Genomic DNA, 24228 nt, shown 5'->3' on the forward strand with positions numbered 1-24228 from the left:
ATTGATGAGAAAGTGAAGTCTTGAAGCAGACCCAAAGTTAATACACAGGTGCATTAATATTTACCGTTAGCTCTTTTGTGCATTTCCTTCCTTCGGTACTGAAAAGTACTTTCTAGTTTGACCAATGCATAATTCAAAGCTGGATTATGTATGGTGACTTCCTCCCCCACCCACCCATTTTTGTCTGTATCTTTCTGCTAATCCTGCCTTTTCTAAGTACAGAAGTAATGTGAAGATCTGGACTAAGCAGAAATCTAATCTTAGTGGTAAGATATTAGTCCGGTTTTTTTGCAGGATGAGCCCATCTCAGAATTTAGTATATTAGTAGAATGAAAGTTTGTGAGAAGTGTTGGATGTTTATATATCGAGTATTGGGTTGCAGGTTCAATTTGAAACACCCCATTAAGAAAGTTGGCATAAGTTTTTGTTTGGTTAGAAAAGGCTATAAACATTAACCTTATCATCATTGGGTTTTAATGAGAGTGGATTGATCGTTTCCTTTTTGTGAATTTCTCCTTAGACAGTGGTAACTAGGGTTATACCCAGATGTAGTTCTTGGTTCCCCTTCTTATCATTTGACAGTCCTCACCTCTCCCCAGCTGATTTCAGTGGCAGGAGTTACACAAAGCATTTGATTTACATTTAATCTTTTTTTGTTAGAGATAGTTTATTTTATTTTATTTTATTTTTTGCTTTTTAGGGCCACACCTGCGGCATGTGGGAGTTCCCAGGCTGGGAATCGGAGCTACAGCTGCCAGCCTACGCCACAGCCACAGCAACGCAGGATCCAAGCTGCATCTGTGACATACACCACAGCTCACGGCAACACCAGATCGTTAACCCTCTGAACGAGAGGCATCAAACCCACGTCCTCATGGTTCCTAGTCGGATTCGTTTCCGCTGAGCCGCAATGGGAACTCTAGAAAGTTATTTTTAAATCAAAGCTTTGTTTAGTTACATTATGATTTCATTTCTTATGCAATAACTGTTTTTGTTATTTTTCCTTTCATGTATTCTCAGAAAGCTCTGAGTGCTAGTAACTTAAAATTCTTTCTTCATAGGCTGCTTTGTACCGGCTCAGTGGAGACTGGAATCCCCTGCACATTGATCCTGACTTTGCTAGCTTAGCAGGTGAGTTGCTAATAGTAAGTGCCAATGAAAATATTAGCTCATGGAGTTCCTGTAGTGGTGCAGTGGTTAATGAATCCGACTAGGAGCCATGAGGTTGCGGGTTCGATCCCTGGCCTTGCATAGTGGGGTAAGGATCAGGCATTGCCGTGAGCTGTGGTGTGGGTTGCAGATGCGGCTCGGATCCTGCATTGCTGTGGCTCTGGCGTAGACCGGCGTCTAAAGCTCCGATTAGACCCCCTAGCCTGGGAACCTCCATATGCCGTGGGAGCAGCCCTAGAAAAGGCAAAAAGACAAAAAATATATATATATTAGCTTAGTTGTCTAAATAATACTTAAGGACATTACTGTTTATGACTGGTAGTTTGAATAATATTTGAAAAATAGCTCTCTCCTAGTATGTTTATGAAAAACGTATGGAATGGAAAGGTTGGAAGTACTGTTCAGAAAATGGTGTACTTGAAGTTCAGATTATGATGGAAGGTAGCTCCTCCTAGTTCAAGTTCTAGGACAGGACTGTGTGGATGAGTATCTGAGTTACCATGAAGGGTAAGATCATGGTAGGAGAGGGCAAAGAACTGAAAGGTTAAAGGAGGATCATCTTACACATAGGATGTTAAAATCACCGTGGGTAATTTCATGGTTCCAGATGTTCCCAAATCTCTGACATTCCTTTCTTGCTTTTTTTTCTTTCTTTCTTTCTTGATTTATGTGATAATTTTTCTTCAAGGAGAAGTATTTATAAAATATTTTCCATGTTCCTTAACATAAATGGTATGATTCTGGCTATTGGAGTTTAAAAATGCATTTTTGAAATCCCGAATGAACTGTTCTTGGTTTTTAAACATGAAATATGCTTATATCTAACAAATTCTCTGTAATTTTTAGGTTTTGATAGGCCCATTTTACATGGATTATGTACATTTGGATTTTCTGCCAGGCATGTTTTACAGCAGTATGCAGATCGTGATGTGTTGAGATTCAAGGCAATTAAGGTATATGTGTATTATTAATAATTTAAATATTACTTCCCTTTTAGCTTTAGAGACTTAAAATAGGTGTTATGCTAACGTTATTATTTTTAGTATTTCATTGACTTGGCAGTCAGTATGTTTTCTTTTTGTAGTTGTAAATACCTGTATTACACATGCATCATGAAAGTTACCATACAGAGTTACACTTTTAACAGATTAATTTGATTGTTTTATAAATTAATTAGCATGCACACATCAGCATATATGCCTTAACAAAAAATTGAGATGTACCTTTAAAAATTTATTTTTTTTTACTATTTTATAACTTGACTAAATTTAATTGAAAATGTTAAGTGGCTGCATTCGAACTCTTAATAAATAAAACACCTATATCAGTATGTTGGCTGCGTATTGATTTTAGTTTTGTATCTTTAAGTTGGCATCAAGTTTTCCTCCATTATAAATTACAAAGAAAACTATCTCTGCTCATAGTATCTTTGCATAAGTCAAAAGATACACATTTAAAAAACTTAAGTCACTGTTAAGTAGCTCCAAAAGCTTTTATCTGTCTGTGCTCTCTGAAGCAGTGAAAATTTATTTTTAATGCCTTGCCTTTGATAACACTGATTATTTTCATTATTATAAGTATTTTATAGTTATTATTATCCAATAATATGTACACAGAGTAAGATAGTATAGAAAATTATGAAATGAATTATTCTTTTTTATACTTCAGATCTTATTCCCCTGACTTTATTACCACCTTTTTTTTTTTTGTATTTTCTTGGGCTGCACCTGTGGCATATGGAGGTCCCCAGGCGAGGGGCCTAATCAGAGCTGCACCTGCCCGCCTACACCACAGCCACAGCAACATGGGATCCGAGCTGCATCTGCGACCTACACCACAGCTCGTGGCAACGCCAGATCCTTAACCCACTGAGCAAGGCCAGGGATCAAACCTGCAACCTCATGGTTCTTAGATTCGTTAACCACTGAGCCACGATGGGAACTCCTTAGTTACCACTTTTAACTGCTTCTTTTTTTTTTTTTTGTCTTTTGTCTGTTGTTGTTGTTGTTGCTATTTCTTGGGCCGCTCCCGCGGCATATGGAGGTTCCCAGGCTAGGGGTCCAATCGGAGCTGTAGCCACCGGCCTACGCCAGAGCCACAGCAACGCGGGATCCGAGCCGCATTTGCAACCTACACCACAGCTCACGGCAACGCCGGATCGTTAACCCATTGAGCAAGGGCAGGGACCGAACCCGCAACCTCATGGTTCCTAGTCGAATTCGTTAACCACTGCGCCACGACGGGAACTCCAACTGCTTCTTTTTAAGTTGTTCTGGTGACTACCTGTATGACCCTACTTAATATGATTTTGCTTTTGTTTCTTGATTTGTCAAGATTAAACTATTTATTGATTCTATAGTTTGAAAGACAAAGAGTTAAAGTGACTATATTCATTCTCTACTAATTTATCATATCACTGTTTTTACTCCTTTATGACTTTAAATATAGTCAAACCTCTGTTTCTTTCTTTTATACTCTCCAAGCTCCTTCCCACCTTCCCCCCACCAAGTAGAAAAGTTTCATATTACAACATTCTTAACCCTAAACACTTTTATTTTAAAGGTTCGTTTTGCAAAACCAGTATACCCAGGACAAACTCTACAAACTGAGATGTGGAAGGAAGGAAATAGAATCCACTTTCAAACCAAGGTATGAATAATGTAGTTAGAGGTACATTATTTTGTTACCCTTTTCACTATACCCAATAATTAGGTTCCATCCTAGCTTTCTTTTGGTTAATACTGTGGATATGAGGTAAAACTTAGTTTTTTTTTTTAAATCAGTGGTAACTTTTAGTTGAAAGTAAGATGTCTCTGTACCCAAGATGCCTCCTTACCTTGTTTTTTATTTTCTGATTTATTCTCCACTAAATTAGTGCCTGTTCTGAAAGCCCAACCAACCATATCTTTTTGGCTCAACCTTTCATTCAAGTTGTTGTCAAAATATAATCTTCAGAAAATTAAAGGCAAGACTCTCAGACAGATGTAAAATGCAAACATGATGAAAATTAATTAGTAAGGGAGCTAGCAAGATGATAGAACTGGTTCAAAGGAGAACTAAAGCAACAGTGTTTATGTCATCCAAGAGGGAAGGCATTCTAAATAATTTCACAGAGTTAGAGATAAAGCTAATTAATTGTCCTATAGAACAATAAAACCATATCTTTTATGGTTATCTTTTCTACTGGCAAGAAACCATGTACATCTTGGTCACATAAAAATTCACAAATTAACATCTTATATCTGGGCTTGTAGTAAGTGACAAGACAGATTAAAGTGTTTCTGTCTGTAGAGTTAAGTAATTAGGGTGAGGCTGTTAGGAGTACTCCAATAAAATACTGAAAGAACATGCAATCATCCTTTATAAGTTTTTTAAAGGTGATTTTTGTTAATACCAGTGACCAGGCTAATACTTTTTGGCTTGATCATGTGTACTACAAAGATAGTTTGTGTTGAGCAGTTTATTTTATTTATTCTTCAGGTTTTACATAATCAAATTCCTATTATTTATTTGATTAATGGTATTTTTTCTTCTAAAGCTGCCATTTAAATGTTGTTTTTACCTACCATTTTTATTATTTATTTTTTATAATGATTTTTTTTTTCCCATTATAGCTGGTTTACAGTGTTCTGTCAGTTTTCCACTGCACAGCAAGGTGACCCAGTCACACATACATGTATACATTCTTTTTTTCTCCCATTATCATGCTCCATCATAAGTGACTAGACATATTTCCCAGTGCTTATACAGCAGGATCTCATTGCTTATCCATTCCGAAGGCAATAGTTTGCATCCATTAACCCCAGATTCCCAGTCCGTCCTACTCCCCGCCCCTCCCCCTTGGCACTCACAAGTCTGTCTTCCATGTCCATGATTTTCTATTCTGTGGAGAGGTTCATTTGTGCCGTATATTAGATTCCAGATATAATTGATATCATACAGTATTTGTTTTGTGTTGAGCAGTTTGTACATCACCACCAATAATAGCAGCTTCCAGTTACTGAGTGCCGATAGGCAGTCCAGACCATTACCTCTAATGTGCATAACAACTCTACATTTAATACAGGAATATCTAGGTTCAGGTCGCCTAAATAACTTGCTCATGGTCATTGGTGGAGCTGGGATAGATGCCCAGGTCTGCCTGGCTCGAAGCTTAGTTCTTAGGCCCTGATGTTCGTTCGTCCATGCTTCCGTGCTTCCGTGCTTCCGTCCTTCCTTCCTTCCTTCCTTCCTTCCTTCCTTCCTTCCTTCCTTCCTTCCTTTCTTCCTCTCTTTCTCTCTTTCTCTCTCTCTCTCAAGAAAACTGTATCGTGCTTTCTTTCATAAATAAAGAACTTTTCAGAACTCTTCTTTGTATGACTGCCATACTCATTACTTCCTGCTGCTTACAGTATCATTTTCCTGCCTCATTTATACACACTGTTTATTTCACTTTTCAAATTTTTTTTCATGCTTTAGGCTTCAGTTCAAGTTGTGCCTTGTCCTTAGAGGCAGTTCCTTACTACTCCTCTTTCCTCCACCTGTATAAACACACATACCGGCTTTCTCTGAAATCCTCTTGCAGTTAATGCTTGTGCCATACATTCTAGAAGCCTCTTATTTTCTAATTATTTCATCTTAGTTTTATTTTTTGAATGGGATTATGAACTCAAAATGGTAAGGACTATGACAGCATTACAGATTCTATTTTCTCTTTTTTTTTTTTTGTCTTTTTGTTGTTGTTGTTATTGTTGTTGTTGTTGTTGCTATTTCTTGGGCCACTCCCGTGGCATATGGAGGTTCCCAGGCTAGGGGTCCAATCGGAGCTGTAGCCACCGGCCTACGCCAGAGCCACAGCAACGCGGGATCCGAGCCGCGTCTGCAACCTTCACCACAGCTCACGGCAACGCCGGATCGTTAACCCACTGAGCAAGGGCAGGGACCGAACCCGCAACCTCATGGTTCCTAGTCGGATTCGTTAACCACCGCACCACGACGGGAACTCCCAGATTCTCTTTTCTAGTAATGAGCAGGTACAGAAATAATTTATATAGATACAAACTTAAAGGGTTGAGGAAGAATTTAATGTCTAAATATAATACTTTTTTGATGTTTTGATAAATTCTAAGTACATCTTATCTTTTCAGTATATTTGCTATTTTACCCGCCCCCCCCCCCCCCATTACTTGGAGCTATTCTTTTTCTATTAGTTTATTTGCAAGAATCCTTCTTTCCCTCTCTTGGTTGCAAGAAGGTAATACGAAGTGTATTTTGTTCATGAATGGTTTCTTTCCATGCTTTCCACTGTATATGATTTGAAATAAAGTGAACAGATTCTTTGAAATATTTTTTTTCTAAAGTATAATGGGAAGTAGTCAAGGGAGAATTATCTAAGGTAAAAATCAGTTTTAACTAATGTTACCTTAAGTTTTAGATATTATCCTATGCATTTGTAGCAATACCATAATTTCGTGAAAGGATACAATTGAAATAATTTGAGATGAAGTATTAGAAATTGGAATTTTAGTTCCTTTAATGAATGCTTTGATAAAAGGCTCTTTAAGTATATATATTATATATACTTTCTATTTGAAATAAGAACTGAAATGATTACTTTAAAAAGACAGTGGTGTATTTCTCCTCAGATTTATACTACACTAACTCAGCAAATGCACTGAGTACCACTACCTCATGTGGATATTATGCCATGCCTTTTACTATCTATAAGAATTAAACAATTCTCATCTTGACTTCTCATTAGACATACTTATGCTAAAAAAGAAAAAAAACTTCCCCAAATACCAATCTTCAGTCTCCACACCAGACCATTTAAAGTGGAATTTTTGGAGATGGGACCTGGTCATGAGTATTTTTTAAAAGGGCTCCAGGTGATTGTACAGTTAGGGTTAATAACAGTTGTCTCAGACCAGTAGGCCTTCATGTTTATTCATCTTGACATTTGATTTATGAGCTATTTAATTTGGATTATTTTCTCTTTCACATGAAGAAGAATGTAAATTTCTTTGAAAGACTTTATACTCTTTCATGGTGAAATTGTATTTTCATTGGCATCATTAGAATTAACTGGTTGTTTTTTTCCCCCTCTTGTATCCTTTCTAAGGTCCAAGAAACTGGAGACACTGTCATTTCAAATGCATACGTGGATCTTGTGCCAACATCTGATACTTTAGCTAAGATACCATCTGAGGTAGGTTATAAAAACTCATATCTAAGCCATATCCTGATTTATGAATTTCAGTTAAGATCACTTTAAAAATATTCAGGCTACTTTAGAAAATTAAGAGCAAGGAAAGATTGATTCTTAATTCTTGAACTGGAGGACATTAATTCAAAGCTACTTGGAATAAAAGGAATATTTTGACAACTTAAGAATTTTTTTAAAACATATTAGTATATATTTGAAGAGAATATAATTTTCTAGTTTTAGAGTAAATCAGTTGTTTAATGAGAAATCTTAACCAATGAGTATTTTGGATAAAAATAGATTAAAAAATTAAATATCCTATACCTTTTTCTTGATTTAAAGATTTGTATATGTCTCGTTCTGGTGTTTGCTTTCTCTTAAAAAAAAATTAGAGATTTGTATAAAACTTTGACTATATACAGATCTAAAAACAGTGGTAGCATGTATTATTTATTAAAACATTTGTGTTATACTCTATTAACATGATGAAACTTCAAATAAAAATGTGTATAATCTCTGTCTCCAAAATATTAACTTCATAATGTTGAGATTTTCAAACCCATAATCTTTGTCTGTTATTAGCCATCTTATCATGTAACTAAATGAAAATTAAAATTCCTTTAAAAACAATCTAAGATCAGAAACTTAAGAAACTTTGGAGCTGGAAAGAAATTCAGGCTTCCGGTCACTTAGTCCCATTTTACAAATAAGGAAATGATACTATAAAAGTTGATGGATTTGTCCAATAGCTTCTGCTAAAGTTAGGTCATAGGTTTTCTAGTTCTTGGTCTACTTTATTTCTAATTTAAATAAATTCTGAATTCCGATAGAGGATTGAGGCTCTGGATGACATAAATAAGTGTAAGGGAAGGTATGACTGAATCCTGATGTGAAAAAAACTAGTTTCCCTTATTTATGTGCAGGTGTTTTTTAAAAAAATCACCTGATTGCACATTTATTTTGTGGTAGTTTTTTTTTTTTTTTTCCCATCTTGAGTCATTTCTACAAAACTTTTAAAGTTAAATTCTTAAATTTTCTCTTTTTGCTAGGGTGGAGATCTTCAGAGTAACCTCGTGTTTGAGGAGATAGGTCGCCGCCTTCAGGATATTGGGCAAGAAATGGTGAAGAAAGTAAATGCTGTGTTTGAGTGGCATATCACTAAAGGTGAAAAAATTGCAGCTAAGTGGAGTAAGTCATAGTCCTGGCTTTATTATATTCTTTACTAACATTTAATAAATAGAGATAAAATAACCTTGTTTTATAATTGAAGCCCATCTCTTTCAAGGTAGGTGAATCTCATCTTCTTTGGTAAATTGTTTTTTTAGTGGGAAAACAGGTTTCAGGGCATCCAAAGACACGTATGTTTTCTAGAGATGTAGGGAAGCAATTGAAATGAAAATACTGTTTTAAAGTTTTCTTTGTAACATCTGAAATTAGTACTTTAAACAGTCATCTTAGTTGACTGATTCTTCTTAAACATAAGCACATTAGGTCAAATGATATATTTTTAAGTTCTCAGTAAGTCTCATTATATTTTACTGGCTTTAAAATCGTTTTCTTCATCCCCCAAAGTTAACAGTATGGATCATCGTCTTAATTATAAGTATTAAATCATAATTATTTTCTTGATCTATACAGATGGCAATCAAAGGTACTAATTAAAGAGTCCCCATGTGGCTCAGTGGGTTAAGAACCTGACATAGTGTCCATGAGGATGTGGGTTTGATACCTGGCCTCCCTCATTGGGTTAAGATTCAACATTGCTGCAACAAGTTGGGGCTTAGGTTGCAGGTATGGCTGAGATCCAGTGTTGCTGTGGCTGTGGCATAGGCCATCAGCTACAGCTCCAATTCTACCCCTAGCCTGGGAACTTATATGCTGCAGGTGCAGCCATAAAAAGAAAGAAAAAAAAAGGTACTAATTATATCTAACCTGGGAAATTATCAAAATGCCATGTTAGCAACCTGGCAAGGCTTCTAATATGCCAAGTTGCTAAAGAAAGAAAGCAGTCACATTTCCATTCACTTACATGGAAGTCCAAGAGGACCCTGATGCCATTTTATGAAGCTAAAGAAATGAGGTGATAAAAAGAGAAAGGGAAAAAAAGTTCTACCAATTGTGTTGTGATAATCGCTGTGCAATTATAAATGAAGTAAAATTCTTAGAGTTAATAAAAAAAGAAAGAAAGAAATTCTACCACTCCTTTTGCCTCTCTTGTGTAACTACATTCTTAATCATGGCACAAACTGTGCTCTGCTGTGGTATATTAAAAGATTGCAGTGTCCAATTTTAATTCTTGTAGTAAAATTGAGAATGTAAGACACTATTACTAAATTACTAAAGACGAGTAAAACATTTTATCTAAATTAGGGAATTTTCTTTTATTCCGTCCACATAATTGAGCACTAGTACTTTTATTGGATCACTTTGCTAATCAGCCGGATCTTTTAGAAATTTTCTAAGTATCCAGTGCCTGTATGTCATGGCAGAAAAATATGTGGCTTTAAGAGAGTCACTGCTGTTTCTGCATAGGTTAAGGGACAGCGAAGAGAGTATACATCCATTCTCTTTCCTCATCATCATTCGATTACAGGTTGATAAGCCACTGCTTCTAACAGTGAGAGTGTCTTATTTCAAGCTGCTGTAACAAATATAGTATAGCCTGGGTGGATTAAACCATAGAAATTTATTTTCTTATCATGTGGAGACTGGAAAGTCCAGTATGAGGCTGCCAGTGTGGTTGGGTTCTGCTGAGAACCCTCTTCCTGGCTTGTAGAAGGATGCCTTCTTGCTGTGTCCCCACAAGGCAGAGAGAGATCATCTCTCTCATGTCTCTTCTTGTAAGGACACTAATTCCGTTATGGAGGCTCTTATTCTTATGACCTCATCTAAACATAATTACCTCCCACGGGCTCCACTTCCAAATATCATTATTATTGGGGGATCAGGGCTTCAAATATGGATTTTAGAGGGACACAAACATCCATTCCATAGATGACAGCTATTCATATTTTGAATCATGAAACTTGCTATTAATGATCTTTGACCATCATTTCTTTTACCTTTATATTGTGGTGCATTCCAGCCTCACTTTGATTTATAGAGTATTCTTTCTTTGTAGAGTAGGCTGTTCAAGTACCTTGTAAATCAGACTGTTTTATTCCTCATAATAACTAAAGATCAATGTGAATATACTCATTGGGAGCAAACAAATTAAAATGTATCTAAAGCATCTAAAAGTTTTTAACATAATCTTCTATTACATATTCCTAGGAAGCAATTTGGAGTTTTGTTTAATTAATTTTGGTTTAATATAAATAGATTTGTTTTTATTATAACAATTGCTGTTCCTTTTAGGGAGTGTCTTTTTATTATGTAAAATTTGGTTTATAAAAGTATAGTGAAGAAAATAATGGTATATAATCCCACAACCCACAGTTAGCATTTTTTTTTTTTTCTATTTCTTTGGGCCGCTCCCGCGGCATATGGAGGTTCCCAGGCTAGGGGTCCAATCAGAGCTGTAGCCACTGGCCTATGCCAGAGCCACAGCAACGCAGGATCCGAGCCGTGTCTGCAACCTACACCACAGCTCACGGCAACGCCGGATCATTAACCCACTGAGCAAGGGCAGGGACCGAACCCGCAACCTCATGGTTCCTGGTCGGATTCGTTAACCACTGCGCCACGACGGGAACTCCCCACAGTTAGCATTTTGATGTTTGTTCTTCTCTAAGACATTTGTGCTTATAAGAAGTTAATTCAGAATGAAGATAAAGAAAGCCAAACATGTAATATATTGTACTAGTTCCCCAAATTTCAGTGTCAGTTTTTTTTCTAAAATACTTCATAGATTAACATGATATAACATGATAACTTTGCTTTCTTTCTGTCCTTCTGTCCATAATGGAATTCAACCGTTCTCTGTAAATGAAACTATGTTAGAAGTTGAGTTATAAATATAAAGCAAGGCGTTCCCTCTGTGGCACAGTAGGTTAAGAATCCAACTGCAGTAGCTTGGGTTGCTGAGGAGGCACGGATTCAATCCCTGGCCTGGTGCATTGGGTTAAAGAATCCAGCATTGGACAATCTACCACCACCAATCAAAAATAAAATAAGATAAATTGTTCTATGTATGCATTGGTGCGGGAACTGTAAAGAAAAGAGAGGAGATTGATTAGCATAAAGGTCAGAGTCATGACTACTTTTAGAGGGGACTAGGGGCCAAAATGGGAACTGAAGAAAGAGTATGTTAGGGGAGGGCTTGTGGAATGCAGGCAATAGTCTAATCCTGGTGATGGTTATTCCTTCATCACTATCAAAGTGTGTATCATGTTTTGCACATTTTTCCATATGTCTATTATATTCCATAATAAAATCGCTAATTTTGTTCATGTAGAAAAGCTTAAAAAAAAAAAAAAAAGAATCCAGCATTACTGCAGCTGCCATGTAGGTCACTGTCGAGGCTCAGATTCAGTCTCTGACCTGAGAACTTCCATATGCTGTGGGTGCTGCCATTAAAAAAAAAAAAAATGCATAGGATTTTTGAAGATACTGGTGAGGGAAATGAATGAGATCAGTAAGAGTGAGAAAAGGTGCTGGGACTGTGTCTCAAAGTTGGCAAAATAGACCCCTGTAGGGATTTAAAGTATACAAGTGATTCTCTCTGGCAAATAGGGTAATTTCTTCAGTATAGTGTCAATAACCAACTAAGATTTTCCCCTTATCTCAGTGCCACTTTCCTTGTGGACAGTATTAGAAAAAGGTGCTTACATTTAACAACTGCCTTTAATTAACCTAGGAAAGGCTTTTTTTTTTTTTTTTTTTCCTTACCCTGGAAAAAATGGGAATATTGGAACCGTGTTAGTAACGACTGATTATTAATGCCCTGTGGCTTTTGTTTGTTTTATCATCTCTTCTTCAGGTCTTTTTTTTTTTTTTAAATAAAAGATAACAATCATATTGGGTCTTAGAGCTTTCTCTGGAAAGATTTGCCATTCTCTTTGATTCTCTGCCTGTTATTTGATTTGATTCTCAGCCATGTAACTTTTTTCACAGTCTTTGTGCCACAGCTAAATCACAGTAGCTGGCATCAGTAGATACTGGGTCTTTTGTCATATGATAGTTTAGAAGATTTCACATTGGCATGTCTCTTTTGCATTGTAGCGCTTAATGACATAAAATAGATCATTGAATGCTTTGTCTTAGGGAATACCTAATTTTTTTTTCTTGTATGTGCAATTTAAAAATGTCTTGCCAAACAGTTAATCACTAAAATACTTGGTATTTTAAATTGCTGTCAGTTTTCCCCGTCTTGTTCATATTATGGCAAATCCCAACTTGGTTATGGAGAACAGGGTCCTCAGTTCACTGAAGTTGCACAAGTACCTGACTTTGAGCCAATTTAGGACCAAGGGATTGGGCTCAATGGCCAGGAACATTCATTCCAACCCAGAGATCCTGGACTGTGCCCATCTTCCCTGTTCTTCCCCTATCTTGCTATCTAAACACCAGCAACACATCTCTGAGCAGGTTGGGTGTCTGTGTTGGGATTTTTAGTTTCGTTGGCAAAGTTCTCATCTCTGGACAATTGGAGTGATATAATTTTCTCTTTGGAGCACAGTTTGGCTAACCAGATTGTAGGTTTTTTTCTTAACATGTGTAGCTTTTTCTTGACCTTAAATTGGGAGTTCTTTGCACACTCCTAGGGAGAGTGATGCAATTATAGCTCCTTCACTATAGCAAGAGAAAGCACATACCAGAGGCTGAAGTGAGGTCAGTGGAATTGGGCTTCCTGGATAAGCTCTAAAACTTATATAGGGAGCAGTGAAGGTCCATTTTTAACAGTTTTCCTGTTTCTGGGACACTTAATCCATCTGTCAAAAACGTTTAAGGGAAAAGAAGCTAATCTTAATGTTTATTCACAACAATTAAGGGAAATAAACATTTTATAAATAAATTATGTGTAACAAACTAGTTAAAATATTTTTTAAAAATTTAATTTGACTATCATTTTATTCATGCAGAACCTTTAATGAATTCAAGTGTTTGAAAGTGATTACAATGTGTATTACCTTCACTCAGCCCAACCAATCTGCAACTACTTTAAAATTTAGCTTTCTTCCTTTGCTGACTATGTAGTGTTTATTTGAATCTAAAAGGCCTTAACCATATAACTTCCAACAACGTAACTTCCTTACATTACTCTACATTGATTCACATTAAAAGCGTCTCTATCGCGTAAACTTTTTCAATGGAGAACAACTATTATTGGCTGTTTTAAAGATCATATTCTTTATAAAAAGGACATGTCGGAGTTCCCGTCGTGGTGCAGTGGTTAACGAATCCAACTAGGAACCCTGAGGTTGCGGGTTCGGTCCCTGCCCTTGCTCAGTGGGTTAACGATCCGGCGTTGCCGTGAGCTGTGGTGTAGGTTGCAGACGCGGCTCGGATCCCGCGTTGCTGTGGCTCTGGCATAGGCCAGTGGCTACAGCTCCGATTGGACCCCTAGCCTGGGAACCTCCATATGCCGCGGGAGTGGCCCAAGAAATAGCAACAACAACAACAACAACAAAAAAGACAAAAGACAAAAAAAAAAAAAAGACATGTCAAAAAGAGTATTTAAAAGTTTTTTCTAAACAATAGGTATAATGTAAAATAAGTACCACAGTAACTTGGAAACTCTAAAAATGTCTGCATTTATTTGCTTTATTTTTTTATTATAATTATTTTTTGTCTTTTTGTTTTTATAGAGCCGCACCCACGGCATATGGAGGCTCCCAGGCTAGGAGTCTAATTGGAGCTACAGCTGCCAGCCTTTGCCAGAGCCACAGCAACGCCAGATCCCAGTTGTGCCTGCAACCTACACCACAGCTGATGGCAATGCCGGATCCGCAACCCACTGAGCAAGGCCAGGGATCGAACCCGAAACCTCATGGTTCCCAATTGGATTCATTTCTGCTGCGCCACAACAGGAACACCTATTTTATTTTTTTATATGAGAATATGGTGAAGGAAAAAAATGACACGTATTGGTATCTTTCTGTTTTTCACAGCTGTTGACCTAAAAAATGGTCCTGGAAAAGTGTATCGGGGCCCTGCAAAAGGTTCTGCTGATGCAACCTTCATACTTTCAGATGAAGATTTCATGGAAGTAGTCTTGGGCAAGCTTGACCCTCAGAAGGTAAAGTTCTTAAAATGTTTATCTGTCATTATTGCTTCCCGTTTGATAAATGCAGTTTTTAGCTGACTCCAAAATTCTGATTTAAAAGATAGTTCCCTTGCAACTCTGAAGAAGACAGAGTTGATCACAATATCTGAGTTGACAGAGCATATAGTTTTTTTTAGTGGAGTTTTTCAACTGATACTTTTTTTTTAAATTAAAAAAAATTTTTTTTCCCACTGTACAGCAAGGGGATAAGTTATCCTTACATGTATACATTTTTTCCCCCACCCTTTGTTCTGTTGCAATATGAGTATCTAGACATAGTTTTCAACGCTACTCTCATTGTAAATCTATTCTAAGTTGTGTCTGATAACCCCAAGCTCCTGATCCCTCCCACTCCCTCCCTCTCCCATCAGGCAGCCACAAGTCTATTTTCCAAGTCCATGATTTTCTTTTCTGTGAAGATGTTCATTTGTGCTGGATATTAGATTCCAGTTATAAGTGATATCATATGGTATTTGTCTTTGTCTTTCTGGCTCATTTCACTCAGGATGAGATTCTCTAGTTCCATTCATGTTGCTGCAAATGGCATTATGTCATTTTTTTAATAGCTGAGTAGTATTCCATTGTGTATATATACCACCTCTTCCGAATCCAATCCTCTGTCGATGGACATTTGAGTTGTTTCCATGTCCTGGCTATTGTGAATAGTGCTGCAGTGAGCATGCAGGTGCACGTGTCTCTTTTAAGTAGAGTTTTGTCCAGATGTATATGCCCAAGAGTGGGATTGCGGGGTCATATGGAAGTTCTATGTCTAGATTTCTAAGGTATCTCCAAACTGTTCTCCATAGTGGCTGTACCAGTTTACATTCCCACCAACAGTGCAGGAGGGTTCCCTTTTCTCCACAGCCCCTCCAGCGCTTGTTATTTGTGGATTTATTAATGATGGCCATTCTGACTGGTGTGAGGTGGTGTCTCATGGTAGTTTTGATTTGCATTTCTCTTATAATCAGCGATGTTGAGCATTTTTTCATGTGTTTGCTGGCCATCTGTATATCTTCTTTGGAGAAATGTCTATTCAGGTCTTTTGCCCATTTTTCCATTGATTGATTGGCTTTTTTGCTGCTGGGTTGTATAAGTTGTTTATATATTCTAGAGATTAAGCCCTTGTCCATTGCATCATTTGAAACTATTTTCTCCCATTCTGTAAGTTGTCTTTTTGTTTTCTTTTTGGTTTCCTTTGCTATTATTCTTTGGTTGATTGGCTTTTTTGCTGTTGAGTTGTATAAGTTACATCATTTGAAACGATTTTCTCCCATTCTGTAAGTTATCTTTTTGTTTTCTTTTGGGTTTCCTTTGCTGTGCAAAAGCTTTTCAGTTTGATGAGGTCCCATGGGTTTATTTTTGCTCTAATTTCTATTGCTTTGGGAGACTGACCTGAGAAAATATTCATGATGTTGATGTCAGAGAGTGTTTTGCCTATGTTTTCTTCTAGGAGTTTGATGGTGTCCTGTCTTATATTTAAGTCTTTCAGCCATTTTGAGTTTATTTTGGTGCATGGGTGAGTGTGTTCTCGTTTCATTGCTTTGCATGCAGCTGTCCAGGTTTCCCAGCAATGCTTGCTGAAGAGACTTTCTTTTTCCCATTTGATGTTCTTGCCTCCCTTGTCAAAGATGAATTGACCATAGGTGTCAGGGTTGATTTCCGGGTTCTCTATTCTGTTCCATTGGTCTGTGTGTCTGTTTTGATACCAGTCCCACACTGTTTTGATGACTGTGGCTTTGTAGTATTTCTTGAAGTCTGGGAGAGTTCTGCCTCCTGCTTGGTTTTTGTTTCTCAGGATTGCTTTGGCGATTCTGGGTCTTTTGTTGTTCCATATAAATGTTTGGCTTGTTTGTTCTACTTCTGTGAAAAATGTCCTGGGTAATTTGATAGGGATTGCATTGAATGTGTAGATTGCTTTGGGTAGTATGGCCATTTTTACAATATTGATTTTTCCAATCCATGAACATGGAATATCTTTCCATTTCTTTAGATCTTCTTCGATTTCTTTGATTATAGTTTCATAGTTCTCAGCATGATACCTCCGTGGTCAGGTGTATTCTGAGGTATTTGATTTTGTGAGGTGCAATTTTAAAAGGTATTGTATTTTTGTATTCCTTTTCTAATATTTCATTGCTGGTATACAGAAATGCGACTGACTTCTGAATGTTAATCTTATATCCTGCTACTTTGCTGAATTTATTAATCAGTTCAAGGAGTTTTGGGGTTGAGTCCTTAGGGTTTTCTATGTATAGTATCATGTCGTCTGCATACAGTGACAGTTTGATCTCTTCTCTTCCTATATGGATGCCTTTTATTTCTTTTGTTTATCTAATTGCTGTGGCTAGGACTTCCAAAACGATGTTGAAGAACAGTGGTGAGAGTGGGCATCCCTGTCTTGTTCCAGATTTGAGTGAGAAGGCTTTCAGTTTTTCCCCATTGAGTATTATATTTGCTGTGGGTTTCTCATAAATGGCTTCGATTATGTTCAGGAATGGTCCCTCTATACCCACTTTGGCGAGGGTCTTGATCATGAATGGATGTTGGACTTTGTCAAATGCTTTTTCTGCGTCTATTGAGATGATCATAGGATTTTTGGCTTTTCTTTTGTTAATGTGGTGTATGACGTTGATGATTTGCGTTATGTTGAACCATCCTTGTGAACCTGGGATGAACCCTACCTGGTCATGGTGTATGATTTTTTTGTTATGTTGTTGGATTCAGTTGTCTAAGATTTTGTTGAGAATTTTTGCATCTATATTCATCAATGATATTGGCCGATAGTTTTCTTTTTTGGTGGTATCTTTGCCTGATTTTGGAATTAGGGTGATGGTGGCATCATAGAATGAATGTCTTTGGGAGTATTCCTTCTTCTTCAACCTTTTGAAAGAGTTTAAGGAGGATGGGCACCAGTTCCTCTTTATATGTTTGATAGAATTCGCCTGTGAAGCCATCTGGTCCTGGACTTTTATTTGTAGGGAGTGATTTTATGACCTCTTCAATTTCATTTCTAGTGATCGGTCTGTTCAGTTGGTCTGTTTCTACTTGATTCAGTTTTGGCAGGCTGTAAGATTCTAGAAGATTGTCCATTTCTTCCAGATTGTCAAACTTGTTGCCATATAGTTGTTCATAGTATTCTCTTATGGTTTTTTTTGTATTTTTTCCGTTGTGATTTCTCCTTTTTCATTTATAATTTTGGTTATTTGGGTTCTTTCTCTCCTCTTTTTAGTGAGTCTGGCCAGGGGTTTGTCAATTTTGTTTACCTTTTCAAAGAACCAGCTCTTGGTTTTATTAATTTTCTCTATTGTTTTTTGGCTATTTTATTGATTTCTTCTTTGATCTTTATAATTTCCTTCCTTCTGCTGACTTTAGGTCTTTTTTGTTCTTCTTTTTCTAATTCATTTAGGTGGAGGGTTAAGTTGTCAATTTGGGATCCTACTTCTTTTTTGAGAAAGGCCTGTATCGCTGTAAATTTCCCTCTGAGCACTGCTTTTGCAGCATCCCATAGATTTTGAGAGTTTGTGTCTTCATTATCATTTGTTTCAAGGTATTTTTTGATTTCCTCATTGACCCATTGGTTTTTTAGTAGCATGTTGTTTAGTCACCATGTAGTAGGTTTTTTCTCATTTCTTTTCCCATGCTTGATTTCTAATTTCATGGCATTGTGGTCAGAGAAGATACTTGAGATAATTTCTATGCTCCTAAATTTGTCGAGGTTAGCTTTGTGTCCCAATATGTGGTCGATTCTTGAGAATGTTCCATGTGCATTTGAGAAGAATGTGTATTCTGAGTTTTTGGGATGTAGTGTCCTGAAGATATCAATTAAGTCTAGCTTTTCTATTGTTTCCTTTAGGATCTCTGTTGCTTTATTGGTTTTCTGTCTAGAGGATCTGTCCATTGGTGTGAGTGGGGTATTAAAGTCTCCTACTATGATTGTATTCCCATCGACTTCTCCCTTTATGTCTGTTATGTCTTTTGTTTTAAAGTCTATTTTGTCTGATATGAGTGTTGCAACTCCTGCTTTCCTGTCATGTCTATTGGCATGAAATATTTTTTCCCACCCCTTCACTTTCAATCTGTATGTATCCTCTGTCCTAAGGTGAGTTTCTTGTAGGCAGCATATTGAAGGTTTTTGCCTTTTTATCCACTCAGCCACTCTGTGTCTTTTGATTGGGGCATTCAGTCCATTGACATTTAAAGTGATAATTGATAGATGATTATTTATTGCCATTTTGAACTTCGTGTTCCAGTTGATTCTGTGGTTTTCCATTCTTCCTTTCTTTCTTTGGTTGGATGGTCTCCAGTTATTATCTGTTTGAGTGTTTTTTTTTTTTTTTTCATTTTTTGCGAATGCAATGTTTGGTTTTGGCTTGTGGTTGCCCTGTTTTTTAAGTATGCTAACCCCTTCCTATAATTGTGTGTTTTAGCCTGATGGTCCTGTAGGTTCAAACACTTCATTACTATATTATAATTAAGAAGAGAAACATACAAACAAACAATCAGAAAGGGTCTATTTATTTCCTAATATCCCTTGCCCATATTTTATGATTTTGATGACTCTTTTTTTTTTCTTTTTAATTTTGTTTTGTTTGAAACATGTTCATGATTAAATCTGTATGCTGGCTTGTTTGAGTGACTGCTCTCTGATTGTGGTTTCCTCAATCCTAGTTCTTCCTCTTCTTTTTTTTTTTTCCTTTTTCCTCCCTTTCTTTCCTTTCTTTCTTTTGGTTTAGAGAAGCCCTTTCAATATTTCTTTTAGCCTGGGTTTTGTATTGCTGTATTCTTTTAGCTTTTGTTTGTTGGAAAAAATTTTATTTCTCCTTCTATTTTAAATGATATTCTTGCTGGATAGAGTATTCTAGGTTGCATATTTTTTTCCTTTTAGCACTTTAAATATCTCTTGCCATTCCCTCCTGGCCTGTAGAGAAATCAGCTGATAATCTTATGGGGGTTCCCTTGTAGGTAACATTCTGCTTTTCTCTTGCTGCCTTTAGGATCTACTCTTTATCACTAACTTTTTCCATTTTTATTATAATGTGTCTTGGTGTGGGCCTATTTGGGTTCAAATTGTTTGGGGCCCTCTGTGCTTCCTGTATCTTGAACTCAATATCCTTTAGATTTGGGAAGTTTCCATTGATAATTTCTTCAAATATATTTTCCATTCCCTTATCTTTTTCTACTCCTTCTGGAATTCCTATTATGCGTAGATTGGCCCGCTTTATATTATCCCATAGGTCTCTTATATTGCTTTCATGTTTTTTGATTTGGTTTTCTGTCTGCTGACCTGATTGGGTGATTTCCATTATTCTATCTTCCGTATCACTGATTCGTTCTTCTGCATTATTCATTCTGGTTTTTACTGCCCTTAGTTCAGTTTGTATCTCTGCAAATGAATGTTCTAGTTTTTCTTGGCTCCTCCTTATATTTTCTAGTTCCTTTCTGAGGGTGTCTGCATTACTGTTCATATCTTCTCTTAATTCCTTCAGTATCTTCACTATTTCTCTTTTGAACTCCAGCTCTGTCAGACTGCAGAAATCTGTTTCATTGTTGACTGTTTTAGGTGAGTTCTCCTGTTGGTTTAACTGGGGGTGGTTTCTCAGCTTCTTCATCTTGCTTGTTGTTTTCTTTTTCCTGGTGGAGTTGTATTCTCCATGGCCCGTCAGTGCTTGCCTTGTCACTGCTGTGAAATGTTTCCTGAGGGCTGGTGTTGTTGGTCAGTCTTTTTTGAGGCAGTGTGGCTTTTCTGGAGTGTTGGCAGGGCTAACAGGGTCTCTCTGAAGCAAAGGAGGACTTCCTGAGGGCAGACAGGACTGGGAGATCCACACCACGATGGGAGCAGATTTCACTCGGCCAGGCAGAGCTTGCTCTGGTGTTTTTGTGCTTTGGGGCTCTTGCAGGAGGCTGGCGGTGCTGGGCAGCTGTTCTGCAGGAATGCGGCGCCCCCCAAGGGCTGGAGAAGCTATCTGGGTCACTGACAACCCAAGAGGCTCTTCCCCAGGGCAGCCTCACTCAGAAGGACTGTCCGAGAATTAGGCAGATCTTTTCATGACCCGGCCAAGCTTGTTCTAGCTTTTCTGGGCTGCAGGGGCTCCTGCAGGGTGCTGGCTGTGCTGGGCAGCTGTTCTGCAGGAGTGCAGCACCCCCTGAGGCCTGGAGCAGCTAGCTGTGCTGCTGTGAACCCAAGAGTCTCTTTTCCAGGGCAGCCCAAGTCGGAAGGACTGTCCGAGAATTAGGCAGATTTTATCACGGCCTGGCCAAGCTTGTTCAAGCTTTTTCTGGGGTGCAGGGGCTCCTCCAGGGGGCTGGTGGTCCTGGGCAGCTGTTCTACGGGAGTGCAGCACCCCCTGAGGGCTGGAGCAGGTAGCTGGTCCTCTGTGAACCCAAGAGGCTCTTCCCCAGGGCAGCCCGAGTTGGAAGGACTTTCCAAGAATTAAGCAGATCTTTTCACGGCCTGGCCAAGCTTGTTCTAGCTTTTCTGGGCTGCAGGCCTTTTCCCAGGGTCTGGCGGTGTTTGGTGCTGCTCCACGGGGGTCTAGCCCCTCCAAAGGGCAAACAGGCCAGGGCAGGAACAGCCCCTGCGGTGGTAGGTTTCCAGCAATTATTGAGGCCAGCCCTCCTGGATGGCAGGCAGCCCAAGGTCTGGCATGTACGTAATGGGTGGCAGGGGGGGTGGGGGGGATGTACTGGGAAGGACAACTTTCTGATAGCTAGCTGGCCAGTAAGCTCGTTGTGGCGTGGGGAGTATTCTGTGGGGGCCACCCCTTCTTCTCTCCCCTCCCCAGCACGGGCGCAGACCCGGCTCTCCTCCCAGGTTCCCTCTGATGTGGCTTTCCACTTTCCCGCCCTTAGCGTATTGCTCCCTCCCCCTGCAACACTCTGCTTTCTAGTCTCCCAGGCAGTCTCTGCCCAGTCAAACTTGACAGACTGGTTTCTAGACCTCCCAAGCAGTCTCTGATCCTCCCCGCCCCCCCCCCCCCCCAGCCCTTTCCCAGGGACTAACCTCCAGAGCCAAGGTCTCGGTGCCCAGCCCCCACCCAGGCGTCTCAATTTTTGGTGACTGTGCCCGTAGTTCAGATGATCTGTTCGGTTCTCGCTCAGCTTTTCAGAACTCCGACTTACTGCTACACTCTTCTCTGCATCTGGAGATTCCTCCGGTTTGGTTGATCTTTCTGTCGAGTAGGTGACTTTCCAGAGTGCGGGATCCCTTTCTCCTCCGCAGTTCCCTTTCAGGAGCGTCCGTCCATCTTGGATTCCCCTTCTCTCACTCTCCTCTTTTCTCTTGTTTTACCTAGTAATGTCACGAAATTCTTGCCATTATTGGAGCTTAGGTTCTTCTGCCAGCGATTGGTTGCTGTTCTGTGCGAGTCGTTTATCCCGTAGATGTGTTTTTTTTGTTGTGTTTGTGGGAAAGGGCGAGCGTGTCCCCCTACTCTTCCACCATCTTGCCTCTGTTCTCAACTGATACTTTTTAAAACTGAATTTTTGGAAATTCTTCTTTAACAGATAAACAGTATAAAACCCACATCTAGACCTTTTAATATATTAATATCATTAGTTCAGAGGTGAAAAACCATACGGTATTTCATAAAATTAGACATTTACTCCTGATATATAAGATTAAGAACTTGTTTTAATCATCATTGAAAACTGGAATTAGAAGGATGGAACATAATAGCAAGTGTCTTACTGAAGGCAAAACATTGAGAGGCATTTCCATGGAGAAATCATGATTAAAACAAGAGGACCATTTTTAACCATAACTCTGACCATTATGAGTTAATACTGTTCTGAAACTTTTGGCCAATCTACAAACAGACAAAATGAAAATAACTGATGTAGGAATTAAAGTAGAGGTGAAAATTTTGTTATTTTTGAATTATGATTATGCAGCTAGAAAGCCCAAGAGAATCAACTGATTGATTCTTAGGAGGAGTTGAAATAGGTGGTTGAAGATGCAATAATTATCTAAAAATAGCTTTCACAAAGCAGCAGAATCAACTAGAAGATATAATGTATTTTTTTTTTTTAATTTTTTGTCTTTTTGTCTCTTTAGGGTCGCACTTATGGCATATGGAGGTTCCCAGGCTAGTGGTGGAATTGGAGCTGTAGCCGCCGGCCTGTGCCATAGTCACAGCAACAGCAATGTCAGATCCAAGCTGTATCTGCAACCTACACCACTCCTCCTGGCAATGCCAGATCCTTAACCCACTGAGTGGGACCAGGGATCGAACCCATGTCCTCATGGATGCTTGTTAGGTTTGTTAACTGCTGAGCTACAACCAGAACTCCAAGGAGATATAATTTAAAAATTTGTTTATAATCACTACCCAATTACAAAATACCAATGACTGCCCTAACAAGAAAAGCACAGACCTTATTTGCAGAAAACTATACAACTTTATAAGGAACTGAGCAGTTTGAATAAAGGGGAAAATGTTCAGTTTTCTTGGATAGAAAGGCTAATTTAAAAAAGTGGTTAAAAACATGTTCTTTGGTATCAGATAAATCTGAGTTTGAATCTCAGTTAGCCCTGCCACCTACTCTAAACCTTAACTTTCTCATTGGCAAAATGAATTGTAATAATTCCAAAGGATTGTTATGATAACTAAATTCAGTAATATGTATTAAGTATTTATTGTAGTGCCTCGTACTGAGTGAGCCCTCAGTTAATTCCTTCCCAGGTGTTTATTTAGTACCTCCTTTTATTCATGTTTTAGGTGTGATTGAACCAGACAGGGCTCCATCTGTGTGAGCTTAGTTCTAGAGGGAAATTGAAAAGAAATACAATTTCAGGTAGGAAGAAAAATAAGTTGGGGTAAGGAATTACAACAGTGGTTGACGTACTTTTTCTGTAAAGAGTTCCATGGTAAACATTCTAAGCTTTACAAACCACGTGGTCTCTGTTGTACCTACTTAGTTCTGCTATTGAGGAGTTAAAGTAGCCATGGATTGTGTGTAAGGGAATGGATGTGGCTGTGTTCTAGTAACACTGTGTTTACAAAAACAGGCAGCAGACTGATTTGGGCCCACAGGCTGTAGTTTGCCAACCCCTGGATTAGCGTGTGACAGGATAGAGGGACTCTTTCAGATAACATTCTCCAAAAAGGCTTGATAGAGACCTGAACAGAGTGAGGGAATGAGTTGTAAGGCTAAAGAAACAACAGGCGCAGAGGCAGCTCTGCTTATTGGAATTCTATCACTGTGAGGAGGCCAGTTAAATGAACAGTGGGGAGAGAGGCAGGAGGTGAAAAGGGAAAGGTGGGTACAGGTTAGATCACATAGGACCTTGTAGTTCTTGGCAAGACATCTAGATTTCATGTGTATAGGAAGCTGTCAAGCTGTGGAGTGACATCATCTAATTTTGAAAAGTCATTCTGGCTACCAAGTGGGTAATTAAGTTTTCTTTTAGACATATTTGAAATGCTTATATGTAAAGAGTAAATATAGGAGTTAGGGAAACAGTTATGTAATTGCTAGGAATATCAGACCTTTGGGGGTGAATGGATTACTCAGTAAGTGGTACTAGGCAGTTACTTAGGTAATGGTTGTTTTTTAATGTCATTCAATTTATCTTAGTCACTACAATATGGAATGGAATTAAATGTCACAAAATTAAAACAGAAGCAAAACTTGGTGAAAACCTAGGTGTTTATTGTTAATGATAATCTTC

General features: G+C 38.3%; 1 protein-coding gene across 1 annotated transcript in view; it reads left to right on the forward strand.

The window, feature by feature from the left end:
- The window catches only part of HSD17B4 (hydroxysteroid 17-beta dehydrogenase 4), an 89450-nt gene that overhangs the window by 59442 nt on the left and 5780 nt on the right, over positions 1–24228 (forward strand). The window contains exons 18-23 of the mRNA XM_047778485.1: positions 1062–1131; positions 2017–2123; positions 3733–3819; positions 7271–7357; positions 8404–8542; positions 14407–14534. Of these exons, the coding sequence (XP_047634441.1) occupies positions 1062–1131; positions 2017–2123; positions 3733–3819; positions 7271–7357; positions 8404–8542; positions 14407–14534 (618 nt within the window). The remainder of the gene's footprint in view (positions 1–1061; positions 1132–2016; positions 2124–3732; positions 3820–7270; positions 7358–8403; positions 8543–14406; positions 14535–24228) is intronic.

The sequence above is a fragment of the Phacochoerus africanus genome, chromosome 4 (genome assembly GCF_016906955.1).
Source record: "Phacochoerus africanus isolate WHEZ1 chromosome 4, ROS_Pafr_v1, whole genome shotgun sequence".
Classification (NCBI taxonomy): domain Eukaryota; kingdom Metazoa; phylum Chordata; class Mammalia; order Artiodactyla; family Suidae; genus Phacochoerus; species Phacochoerus africanus.